Source organism: Prionailurus bengalensis, chromosome B1 (assembly GCF_016509475.1).
Source record: "Prionailurus bengalensis isolate Pbe53 chromosome B1, Fcat_Pben_1.1_paternal_pri, whole genome shotgun sequence".
In the NCBI taxonomy this organism is placed as follows: domain Eukaryota; kingdom Metazoa; phylum Chordata; class Mammalia; order Carnivora; family Felidae; genus Prionailurus; species Prionailurus bengalensis.
In genome coordinates this window covers 1613388-1626447 of record NC_057344.1, presented here as the reverse complement: position 1 = coordinate 1626447, position 13060 = coordinate 1613388, and the positions used below count along the sequence as shown (strand labels likewise).

Genomic DNA, 13060 nt, shown 5'->3' with positions numbered 1-13060 from the left:
CCCCTTCCCCGAGAAAATGTGTCACGACCCGCCTGACGCTCCCCACCGGCTTCCAGACCAGGGCTCTGGGTCACGGCGTCACTGCAAAGCGTCCACGAGATTAGTAGCAAGCAGGTGACATACGGGTGGCTCATTAGTACAAAGCAAACCGAACACCAGCCCAGACCGGGACGCCTCGGGCAACCTTGTTCAGGTATCGCTCATTTATGGCTTTGGCCACGTGCTTGATCTCACAGCGCTGGTCAGCGTCCCTCTTCCTCTCGTTGAGCTTCTCCGCCAACGTCTCCAGCTCCGTCAGCGCCATCTGAAGGGGCAGCCGGTCAGGGTGCCCTTTGGACGTGTTCTTCAGCATGTCCTTGGGGAGAAGAAACACGGTGAACAGGGGGCACGTGCTTGCTGGTGCGGAGGCGCACACGGCTGCACAGGCACGCGTCCGGCCAACACCCGCGTGGCGCACGAGCCGGCAGCGCTCGGGCTACTTGTGGGGAGGAATAGAATGAGCACGGCGGCCAGGATGGTAAGCTAGCTGACTCACGGTTTGGCTGAACACCAGAACGGCTCCTTGTGCAAAAACAAACTCACTCAGTGGCTTTGCTGATGGAGGAAGCCAGCGTTTTCCAATAACAGGCACCATAATCACAGGCACGCCACATCTCAGAAACGTCCCGTGCCCGGCAGCGGTGTTCAAGGTCACGCCTAGACCGTTTCCCTCTGGCGGAGCCGGACCAACGGAGCCCGGCCCCACGCACGGCTCCAGCTGCTGTGTTTCAACAGGTCCGCTCCCGGACGCCAAGTGGGCACGGCTGCTGGGGCACCTCGGGCCGCAGCCCCAGCTTCCCCGCACACGGCAGGGCCTCGCCCCACCCCGGGCAACCCACCCCTGCCAGAAACCTCTGTCCACGCCTGCAGGGCCGCAAAGGGATGAGCAGGCTGCAGGAAGGATGTGCGGCAGGGAGTGACAACGTGGTCACCAACAGAATGACGTCACGTGGGTCAAACACAGGGGAGGCTCTCAAGAGTGACATCTAAGTGACAGTCCTGACGTCACCACCTCGATTCCACACAGGCCCTACCGTATTCCAGCTGCCACAGATGACGTGCTGACCTCTGCCGCGGGAGGCAGACGCGTGCAGACGCGCCTGGCCCTCCGCCCGGCCTCCCCACGCTAACACCTGCTTAACCCGAGCTCGAACTCAACGGCACCCTCGTCTTCTAAACCTGCTTTTCGTTCTTTATCGGGAAAAAACAAAGCACCGCACAAATGATGAAATACTTCTGGTCTGAACGAACACTGTATGCTGAGCTGCGATACATCTGCGCCCCCGTGAGTCACATCAAATCCTGGCAAGGGAAGGTGACAGTCTCACGATGGGTTCTGGCTCCACCGTCACCTGCTGGCAGCATCTACCTGCTATCTGGGCGCCATCAGGACAAGCGGGACCCGCCAGATGCCGGGACAGAACCACGTGAGGGAAGAGGGGAGTCCATCGTTCTCTCCGGACTGTTACTTATTTGGGGACAATGCAGGACAGGAGACAGGAGCGGGATACAGCGAGACGAATTCCAGGAGGACCACGTGTCGGAACCCGCAGGCCCAGGAGAGCCGGGGATCAGCACACAGACAAGGAGGGCAGGGTGCTGACGGCTCACAGGAGGGGAAGGAAGCACGCCAGTCCCCAGGCCGTCCCTCCCCGCCCACTGACAGTTCAGGAGGGAGGGAGGGCACTGTCCTCCAGCTCCTGGGAGCCGGGTCTCCGGGCGCCCCCACGCAGCCCTCTCAGGTGCACAAACTTCACCCCGTCCGACTCCTGCTGTGTGTCTTCCTAAGTAACCCGGACCCTCCCTGAGCCGCCCCCAGAGTGAACCCTGAGGGGCAGAGGGCGGGCCACCAGGGAGCCCACTCACGCATCTGGAGACATCTCGGGTGAGTCTCCCGGGTGCCCAGGTAGGACGGGGAGGGGTGGGGGAGGAACACCACAGCCCCAGGAAACAAGGGCAGGGGGGACAGCAACGTGCCGCCTTTTGGTAAGGGGACTGCTCTTAGACAAAAATCAGAGAAACGTCACCCAGGACCATGTCCTTGCTCTCAAGCAGTACGAGGCTCAGAGCTTGTCCTGAGATGCTTTTGTTCTGTTGCCCACGGCCTTCTCACCCTTCTGGAAAAACTGATTTTGGTAAAGCCCTGGGCCAAAGGTTTGCCGTCGTTTATTAACGGCTAACCAAAAGCCGGAAAGCCAGACTGCAGACTACGTCCGACTTTAATTAACTAAGGACGAAACGCTACTCACGAGCGAGGTGTGACGACCCGACAGTACCTCAGCGCACGCGGTAAACGCGGGCGACCGGCGATCACTTAGCAGCACGTCACTAAGCGCGGTCTGCCCAAGCACTCAAACATACACCACACAGGTTACAAGTGCTTCCGTCTTTGCTCTTGGCGCCTGGGTCGTGACCTACCGACCGCCAGCACCTGTGGCCCGGGAGGCTGGTGTCCGTCTAGCTAAACAAGGAGCTAGCTGGTTTCTGGATGTGACACCTTTCTTCCTCACCACCCTCTGCCACCCTCCGCGGTGGACCGACGCAGGCCTGGAGCCTCACGTTCGGAGAGCCTGGCAAATACTTGCCAACTGGAGGAATAAAACGCGTTTCCCGGATATTCTGATCTCAGGGGCAAATCATCGGGCTTTTGTTACTAACATCCTGACCCAGGCGTTTGGAAACCAGACACCTGATCTAACGCGTTCGTGTGACTGGACACGCACCGGGAAACACAAGTGGAAAAGGGAGAAAGACGAGAGTAACCACAGAAGCAGCCGATGTTCACGCTCCACGCCTGTACCTTTTTCTCCCTATTTTCGTGACTCCTCTGCGTAAAAGGAGTCGGTGAGCCGGGCAAAGCCGCCCGACGCCCTCGGGAGGGCGAGCTGAGGGATCTAAGAGACCCAACGCCGCAGGGGCCAGCGGGACCGTCCTCAGAAATGCCATTTTCAGGCAGTTCCGGGAGGTGGGTGCAGAGCGCCCCCGGTCGCGGGGTCACGGGCTTTGGAGTGGACAAGGGGTACACACGGACAGCGCGGCACACGGGAGCGGGCCGGGCTTCCTGGGAGGGTATTTCGTACCCCTGCTCGGAACCAGTCCTGTCGGAAACAACACGCGTACTAGTCTGAATAGCGTTAGTCTGAACAAACGCGGGGTCCGCTGGGAAACCTCTTTTCCGGGGAACCTCCCGCTCCCTGGACCGTCTGTGCACCAAGCTCACAGCCAGCACGGTCAGTCTGAGTCTCCACTCAGTCTCCTGAGCCTGCGCCCGCCCCCAGGGCACAGAGGATGGGACGTTTTCCCCGCAACCCTGGACCCGACCCTGACTTGGCAGAGGGAGCGCGTTCCTCTCCGCCCCGGGGAGCCCGGCCACCTCCACCCGCGCACAAGAGCGCGGGTGGGGCCTGGGGCCGTGTCCACGCTCGCTCGGGGTCCCTGCCCACGACCCCGCGTGCCCTCACCTGCAGCAGGAGGATGAACTGCGGGAACCTCTGTATGGGCTTCATCATCAGGCTGTAGAGTGTGATGCGGTCGGGGCTGCTTTCCTGGCACTGCTGTGAGGAGAGGCCTCGATGACCCAAGCTGCTCCCGACACGGGGGCCGCCCTCCCACCCGACACAGACGCCTCGGCAGGGCGCACGCCCCAACCTCACGACCCCCCAACGCCTCGCACGCCAGCACAGGCGAGCCCCTGTGCTTTAGGTCTGAGCCGGCCGGCGCTGGATTCCCGGCTGAAATCTCCCGTTTTGTCATCCGGTGTTTTCAGGGCCACCTCTGGGGGTGCCCGGGGGGCTCAGTCGGTTAAGCTCAGGTCATGATGTCACCGTTTTGTGAGTTCGAGCCCTGCATCTTTGCTGAGCATACAGCCTGCTTGGGATCCTCTCTCTCTCTCTTCCTGCCCCTCCCCCTCCAAAATAAATAAACTTTAAAAGAATTAAAAAAAAAAAAAAGAGCCACCTCTGATGCCAGGCAGCATTTATCCGTTTACCAATTCATTTAATCCTCTAAGTGCTGAGTTAGTTTCTGGGACCCTACAATCACCGGAAAAGTGCACTTACAAAAAAAAGAAGAAAAGAAAACCACAGAGTCCCAAACGGGAGTCGTGAGGACCCTTAACGGTAGCCCGCCACGGGCGCTGGAGCCAGATCTCCGTGGTGGCCATGGACCCCCTGCATTCAGGCCCAACCTCCAAACTCCCTACTTCAGGCTCTAGGTGTGAGAGTCTCAGGGGTGGGGGTGACCCTGGGTCTGTCCTGTCTGAGCTGCCCCAGCTGCGGGCCGCCTGGTCCCTCGACCCGCCTCTCAGCCTGGGATGGACACCCCACCGGGCTGGACCATTGGCAAACCGGGGTGGGGTATCCTGCTCTCTCCAGCTGAGGGAGTTGTGCGGTCTGACGGCAGAGGGAGGGCTCAGCCCCCTCCCCCAACACCGGTTCCCGGGCTTGACCAGGAGGTCATGGGACAGTGGGGGCTGTGGCCGGCTCCCCTGCTGACATCTCAGATACGGTCCCCAAGACAGTTCGGCCTCCTGCAAGGAAGGAACTGTCTGAATGGCCTGTATTTTCTTCCCTAGGAGAAGAAACGCCGTGGTATAGAAAGACCACCGGGCACCGAGGCCACCAAGGCTGGGGGCTGATTTAATCCCTTGGCAAGCCTTGACTGGAGGAGGAGGGGAATAACGCAGCCTTGATCACACTGTGGTCAGCGAAAATAGTTTCCTGTTCGCTCACTGCCAGACAGCCTGAGCTTCAAGAATATGGTTCAAGTAACAGGACCAAACTCTGGCTGGCTCCAGTGTTACAACGGGAACCGGAGCCTCGTGCAACTGAGGTCTGGGCTCGGTGGCTGGCCGCCGTGAGCGTCTACAGGGATCCCGTCGGTTCTATGCACAGCAGCCCCCGTGGCCGTGAGCTAAATATCCCAGGTCAACGTCCCCCAGCAGGAACCCCATGACGTCCAAGTCAGACAAGCCTGGGGAGGGTAGCCCTCTCCGCCTGACATCAGAGCCCCACTGGGGGCCACATCCTTGCGGGTCAGCTCACTGCTCTGACTTGAAGGGGGCCAGAGAGCTCTACCCAGATCCCAAATGTTTGGTCTGCTACTCCTGATACTATGCTCAAGGACAGGAAGCCAATGGCAGATCCTTGGGGGCCCGACCCTCACATTCTGTCCATCCACGTCTACACACATCCGAGGACCCGATCCTCACTTTCTGTCTATTCACGTCCACCCAAGTCCAAGGATGTGCAAATCAAGGTTGTTTTCAAAGAGCCAAGCCACTGCTGAAAATTCATCTTTATTTCCAGCACTGACCCCACACCTTGGTGCCAAAATCTTTGTAGAGGACGTTACACGTTTAGAGGCAGGGTTTGGTAAAATCTGTGTCAAGTGTTTTCACATGGAACCTGTTATCAAAAGGTGTTAAAACCTAAACGAAAAAGCAGCAAGTTCTTACCTTTAGAAATTCAAGGAAAGCAGGTTTCGTGGCACACGTTTTCTTGAGGATTGCCACGGCTGTGCTGAAATTATTCACATACTCACTGTAGGCGTCCAGCACCATGGATTTGGAAAACTGAAAGACCAGAGAACATTGGGAAGCATCAATGATGCACAGAGCCCAGACCCTCCCCCTTCCAGGACGGGATAAAAGGTTTGAAACCTGCCCTAAAAGCCACCTTTCGGGCCCCACGATGTCTGTGCAGGACGCACTTCATTATGCCTGGGTGTGATTCCTTTTCCGTCTTTAAACAAACTCGTCAGGAACTGTTTGGACAGCTGATCTTACTCTGCTCCCCCTGGTGCCCGTGCAGGCAACCCGGTTCACATCCCCGGCGAGCTGGCTCTCAGGGAATAAGAGTTCCTGACTACAGGCGTGTGGACATGATCATTTCCGACCCCCTTCTGTAATCTGCGGCCGATCCTCACTGCGGATTTCCCCTGCGGGAAAGACTGGCACACAGGCCCCAATGTCCCAACGAGCCGGCACTGACTGTCCCCTGGAAACGCCCCCAGGGCAAGAAGAAAATCAATCCCCTCCAGCCCTTGTGGCTGAGGTCAGTGTCCTATCCATCTGTCTGTCCGCCTACTGTCCTGTTTTCCTAGAAACACCAGGAGGCACAACCACCACCCTCCTGCTGGTATTCTTCTAAGATCCGGCAAGTTCTCACGATGAATAGAAATATTCATAGCGGGTATCTGGTGTGACCATCACTTACGGCAAAATGCTTTCACCTAAATTTTATATATATCTTTTTTTTTTAAGTTTTTTTCCTTTTAAAAAAAAGTTTCCAAAGTAAATAAATATTTTAAGAAGAGGAATAGAGTAAACGTTTATGCTAAACTCAGAAAATAGCCAGAAAATGCAAGAACAAAGTAAATATCCACGGTTGCTTTGTTTTGTTTTTCGTAAAGGTCCCCGAAAGGGATCCTACAAATATCTCAGGAAGAGCTCTTGTTTCTGTGTTCAAGGCATCCTGTAATTTATATACATCATTAAGGACACACAGTCGTAGAGAAAAAAGGAAAAGGTTTCTTTATCGTTACTACAGCGTTCACGTAGCGTTCGAGCACTTGAACCTCCAGCTTTGATGGCATTCTTGTTTTCACGCAGCTAGGGAACCCGTTCTCCTGAACTACAACCTCCCGCATCCAGAGAGACCGCTCCCTCACGCACGACACACGGTCACAAACGACCGAAGATAAAACCGCTGGGTGAGACCTGAGGTTGGGCTTCCCGGGCAGCGCATGGCTCCCCCTGCCAGGAAAGGCTCATCCTGTGTCAGCGGCCGCCCGGCCACCGCATCCGCACCCCACACCCGGGTCACAGAGGACAAGCTTCAGGGAAACGGGTCGGTATTTTCCCACAGGGCGTTTTCCGCCGCCCCCTGACAGGGACAGGGCTCAGGGCGAGACCCACCTGACGAGGGCGTGAGCGGGACGAGGCGACAACCCTGTCAACAGAGCCGTTGCGTTGGCCACAGGCCACAGAAAGCACGCTCAAATCGCCTGCTGGTGCACAGTCCGCCCAGACCTCCCCCGGTCCGCCCTTGGCCTTCGTGACCCTTCCCCCTCCTGTGCGCTGGGCAGAGCTCCCTGTCCTCACGGTGGCCTCGAGGGGCCCTGCAGGGCACCGGGGCTCTCCGCCGACACCGACACCCCGTGTGACGCAGCCGCGTTCACTGGGACGGGACGCGGCTCCGGAGCCCAGGACAGCGTGGGGCGGCTGGGCCGCCGAGAATTACCGAAGCCACGAAGACGTCCCCGATGGTCTCCACGGAGTCCCACTCGGCCACGCGGCTGGCCAGCGCGATCTGGAACATGCCGTGGCACTGCAGCAGCTCTTTGACCCGGTAGAACACCGTCTTCAGCTTCCTCTCACTCAGGATCTTCGGTTCCATCTCCGACAGTGGCTTCTCGTAGCGCTAAGAAACACACGGGGAGGCGGCGTGCGCCACACACGGGGGGAAAGCCACTCACGACAGCGTTCACCACAAATCGCCGGACTTCACGTCAACATGCAGACACGGCACTTAGGGTCTTCTGAGGGTTCTGCAAGTTTGATTATGTCATGGCTCATACACACGCACACACACGCGTGCAAGAAAGGTGAGTAAAACCTGCGTGTACTGTGTGACACGGTGTTTCGGTACCTCCAGAATCCTCTTGAGAGCATCCACGTAGTTCTTCTCACTGTCCACAACTGAACCCAGGATGTATCTTCTTACCACCTGTTGGCAATTTGAAAATACGATGGTAACAGAGCAAGTTTACTTCTTGTTGATTCAAGGAATTGCTTGTTCTGTTTTCTGTCTTCAGAATAGTAGGTAAATGAAACCTTCAAAGGCCTCTGAAATACTTTAAATTGTGCAGTAACTAACGTCACAGGCACGAAACATACTTGCTCCGTGGCTATGATTTTGAAATGTTTTATTTTTTTAATTAAAAAAAATTTTTTTAACCTATATTCATTTTAGAGAGAGACACACACAGAGCATGAGTGGGGGAGGGGCAGAGAGAGAGGGAGACACAGAATCCGAAGCAGGTCCAGGCTCCGAGCTGTCGGCACAGAGCCCGACACGGGGCTCGAACTCACAACCATGATATCATGACCCGAGCCGAAGTCGGATGCTTAACCGACTCAGCCCCCCCAGGTGCCCCCCATTATGAAATATTTTAAACCGCAAATTATAAACTGTAAGTACAGCAAGACAAGTGAAATTAGAGCGGTAACAACAAATGCATGCACTTATGCAACAATTGTAAGCTAAATTAATTGCACTTGACGTGTCCTAGGCTGACTTACATGACACTTCACGTATAAATTGAGTATAAGAAAGCAGTTCTAGTCTTGACTCAAAGAATGCTATTAGCAACATTTATCTCATAAAATTATTATTCCGAAGTCGGAGAAGAAGAAGAAGCTTTTGAAAGATGGAAGAATAGATTTTTCTTTTTGGCCAAGAGATTCTGACCAAAGACGCACCCACGAGGCGGAGTGCACAGTGGGTGAAGTAACCCTCCACAGTCTGGGACGAGCCACTTCAGACAAGGACGTCACTGTTCTCACTACGCAGGTACATACACGGACAAACGTCTGGCCGCACGATTCTTGGTAACGGCCAACGTTGATGCCTGGCCCTTGCATCAAGCCTACACGTATTCTGGCAAGTTATTTTCTCCAATAAACGGAAAACAGAGCACCAAATTTCAGGAAGGCTGCCTCTCGACCACACACACCCGGAAGAGGGGGGGAGCCACCAGCAGGGAGTCAACACTCACCGCAGGAACCACACCGCCACCCAGTGGGTGGACACGGCACCTGCCACAGGGGAAAGCCCTCAGTCCAGAACATTCCAGGGCCACCAAGTCTTCCAAAACATGACTGACGCGGGAGCAATCCTCTGCTCCACAAGAAGGACCGTTCAATTCACAAAATTAAGATGCAGATCAGTGCTCCCAGAACACGTAGAGAACAGAGTGATTACTTCAAGAGCCCAGATGTGTCTGGGATTAAAGCCAACTCCCACGAGGGCGCCCACCCGCCCAGCCTGGTTGCCCAAATTTCAGATTCCCACACACTTCAAGTCTCCCGAGGCAGAATATTCAGGGTCAAACCCAGGAATTACAGACATTTTTACAAGTCCTGAGAGGATCCTAATGTGTCAGGTCAAAGAATCGGGAGTCGGGCATAAGCTTGGAAATACAAAAATAGAATAAAAAATTCCAGCAGCTTTTGTGGCTCCTACAGGTTGGGTTGGCCCTTCTAGGAAGTTAAATCTAACGAAGTGAACAGCGTGCCCCACGTGGACACGGGTGGTGAGGCTGCAGGGTCGTCGGAGATCCAGGCCCAAGTGGGCATCTTCACCACGGCCGGGTGGACAGATCAGGAGAAGTGCTGGCCAGGAGGGCGGACAGCACGAGGGCCCAGCTGCTGGGCCCAGGAGACACTCAGTCGGGGCGGGGGGGGCAGAGCCCCATCCCCAGGCAGGGCCCCAGCCCGCAGCATCGATGGCACTTTTCGAGAAACAGCAAGCAACCCATGAAATAAGAGAACTTCTTGTGTTTTTCTTCCCAAACAGGGCGTGAAGAGAATGCTGGATACGTAACATTTTAGTTACGTTACCTCATTTCGATTTGGGGAGAAAACGATGTGATAAAGAACACGTGCGCCCCGGTCTGACGTCTCTCGGGACAAGTCCCACGGAGAGCACGCCCGGTCGCCAGAGGGGAAGGGGAGGGGTCCCCGTGAACCACGACCACAGGGAAAGCTGGGGGGACAGAGAGATCCTGAAGACAAACCCTTCCGTAGCCCCCGTCCCGGTGGCCTGTCCCCTGGTGCTGACCTCACTGTGTCCACGTGCACCATGCCCACGTCTGCGTCACTGTCCCAGGAAGAAACGCGCACAGACACGGCATCCCTGTCTCAGAGAGGAGAACGGGCCCGGGTGGAGAGGGGCGACCTCACAGGACTGCCCAGCGAATCCCAGTGCAGGGGCTGGGGCCAGGCCCACGGGACACCGTCGTGGAGGCCCTTCCTCAGCACAGACCCCCCGTGGCCAGCACGCTCGTGGCCAGCACGCAGCCTCTACGAGCGCCTGAAACAGACCGGCGGGAGCGTGCATCTAAGACCCTCCCGGCTCAAAACGCCTTTCCACTCCTGTCTCCTGACAGACGCTCACAACACCCAGCCTCCACCACCGAGTCCCGGCCTGGACAGTGACGCCCTGTGGCCAATTTCCCCCCCCCGCCCCCGCCCGTCCTCTGTCCTCTGCAGGGCCGTCCCCCTGTTCCATCACAATGTCCCATGCGTGACTGCCACGTTGTCTGGGAGTGCTCTGCGTCACACGTCCCCGACACCACAGCCTCGGACAGGAGGGTCCAAGGCCCAGTCGCCCCACGGCCCCCCAGGACTAGAGAGCACAGGAGCGGGGCAGGAGGCACCCAGGCACAGAGACCCCAGAGGAGCGTCAAGGCTGTTTTCCAACCATCAAGTCCCTTTCTCACACTTCTCTCAGTCTCGTGAGGCTGGAGAACGGGGGGCACGGGTACACGGGGCTACGGCAGAAAGGGCCCAGCCGCACCCCACGGGGTCACGGCCACATCCCCCCAGGAGCACCACACAGCAGAGGATTTATGGCTAATCTAACTGACTTAGATTGGAGAATTTTAGGTTTGGGGATCAGAGACGTGGCTGGAACGTCAGGCCCTTCCCGCCCGTGGCAGGTGCCGCCCAGGCCTCCTCGGAGCCACGGTGTCCTCCCACGGGACGCGTGCACTCACGGAGGGACGTGCGAGGCTTTCCTGACGTCCAGAGCGCTCGTGGGGGTGCCGCGGGGAGCAGACGCAGTGGTGGCCACAGGGCGTCTCTGTCACCTGGTCGAGCGCTCTTTCGCTCCCGACGTGCTCGCGGGCCAACCCCTCGGCCCCGACGCGTTTCCTCATCACCGCAGCCCCCGCTGCTTGGCTCCCCCTTCACCTCGAAGCTCGAAGTTTCCCAGTCTGGCCCGACGATGATGAACAGCCCCGGGCCTCCTCCCGGCTCGGCTCCCATTCCCCAGACTCTAACCTTACCACCCGCACCGGCCGCGTGGGCCCCTCCGTCCCGGCCTCCGCTCTGCCCCCCGTACGTGTCCACCTGCCCGCGCCCACAACGTGAGTCACACTGCGCACGCACGCAGCGCCCCCCAGGAGCCCCTGCCCCACTCCCCAGTGTTCTGAGGCTCGTTTCCTTTCACCCAAAGATAACCGAGAGGACACCACCAAATCTCTCTTCCCTCTGCTGCCTACTTCCAGACACCGAGAGACTGCTTTATGCGCGATAGTGACGCTATCAGTTGTTGGAAATCCGTGTTTTCATCTCTGTCAGAGGCACAGTTGACACAAACGCTCGCGGTGTCTCTGTCAGTAAGAACGGGCGTAGACGGCGCCCGCACAGAGGGCAGCTCCACACCCTTCTCACGCTTACTCTGGGGTGGGGACTCGAAGTGCTCGAGGACCAGAGAGCCCGCGTCCAGGCCACAGCCGCCGACCGGGGCCGCTGAGACCCACTGCTGTGCCCGAGGACACGGAGGGGCCGGGAGCGCGCAGGGGGCAGTCACCGGCCGCGCACGCGTTCGGGCACGTCTCCAGCCAGCATGGCCGTGCCGGCCAACAGCCCCGGCCTACCTGCTGCTGAGACAGACCCTCAGGCATCGGCGTCAGGATGGCCTCCGGGTGCCTGCAGTCCACGTCGATAAACAGATTCTGCTCCTCTTCGAGACAAGATCTGTGATCTGAAAAAAGGATGCACTCGCTTGACACCGAGACGGCACGCCCGGAACACTGCAGCGCGGTGAAATAGGCCGTCGAACCGATGCGTCGGGCAGACACCTCCGTTTCCTGTGTTCTCTTCCCGCCTGGCAACGACTAGGTCAAAATTTTAACAAACCCAAGACGATATGCTCTCCACCAGAGGAATACCGTGTCCGTCAAAGTTTGAAAATTCCAATACCTTGGAAGTTTCATTTCAAAAGGCAGAGGGGCGTCATTTGAGTACCCAGTCGGTGAAGCGGAAATAAATACCTCAATTTCCTCGCCTATAAAATACGACACCCGGAGTCAGAGAAGGGTAGGTGAAAACAGCCAAGAACCCACAGTCAGTAATCGACGAAAGCTAAGTAGAGACTCCGTGTATTTCTTGACCTTCTGTGTGTCTTTCTCACTGGAAAAACACAGCTTCCGCCAGATCAAAACATTTAGACCAAATCTGAATTTATTTTTAAAAACTCAGCCGTAGCTAAATAAATGAAAGAATCTGGGGCGCCTGGGTGGTTCAGTCGGTCGGGCCTCTGACTTCAGCTCAGGTCATGATCTCACAGCTTGGGAGTTCGAGCCCCGAGTCGGGCCTGTTTCGGATTTTGTGTTTCCCCCTCTTCTGCTCCTCCCCCCCGCCCACTCACAATCTGTCTCTCTCAAAAACAAATAAGCATTTAAAAAATTTTAAAAAAGACGTTAAGAAAAAAAGAAAAAAGAATACACAAAACGGCTGGAAAACAGAAAAGCAAAGGAATTCTTAGGTAATAGGACCCCAGGGATTATCGAATTTAAATATCCCAAACGCTGGCTGCATAGAAAAATTCCTGAGGAGCTTTTAAAAACCCCCCAGTGTCCGCACACCTATGAGGATGGCCAAAACCCAGAGCACCGACCATGCCAAGTGCGCCAAGTGCTAGAGAAAACGTGGAGCAGCAGGGACTCGCGGCCGGTGGTCGTGCACACTGTGCGGCTAGTGTGGTGGTTTCTCTCAAAATGAAACCTGCTCTTTCCCCACAATTCAGCGACGACACTCCTCGACATTTACAAGGAGTTGAGAGCCCGCGTCCACGTATAAGCTGTGACGGACGTTTACGGCACTCTGTTCCCACCTGCCCAACCTTGGAGGCCACCACAGCACCCTCCAGTAGGTGACGGATAACTGAACCGGTGCGTCCAGACGGCGCAAGATCATTCAGCGCTAAGAAGAAACGAGCCCTCAAGCCATGAA

At 56.8% G+C, this 13060-nt stretch overlaps 1 protein-coding gene across 5 annotated transcripts in view; it reads right to left on the bottom strand.

Moving 5' to 3' along the window:
• ARHGEF10 (Rho guanine nucleotide exchange factor 10) overlaps positions 1-13060 on the bottom strand; it is a 107128-nt gene that overhangs the window by 40791 nt on the left and 53277 nt on the right. For 3 of the 5 annotated variants that reach the window (XM_043557276.1, XM_043557288.1, XM_043557307.1), the window contains 6 exons: positions 11704-11810; positions 7689-7766; positions 7281-7460; positions 5495-5611; positions 3501-3593; positions 185-355 (listed from right to left, as the gene is read on the bottom strand). In XM_043557276.1, coding sequence (XP_043413211.1) covers positions 185-355; positions 3501-3593; positions 5495-5611; positions 7281-7460; positions 7689-7766; positions 11704-11810 — 746 coding nt within the window. The remainder of the gene's footprint in view (positions 1-184; positions 356-3500; positions 3594-5494; positions 5612-7280; positions 7461-7688; positions 7767-11703; positions 11811-13060) is intronic. The other 2 variants (XM_043557280.1, XM_043557298.1) reach the window with 1 other exon arrangement.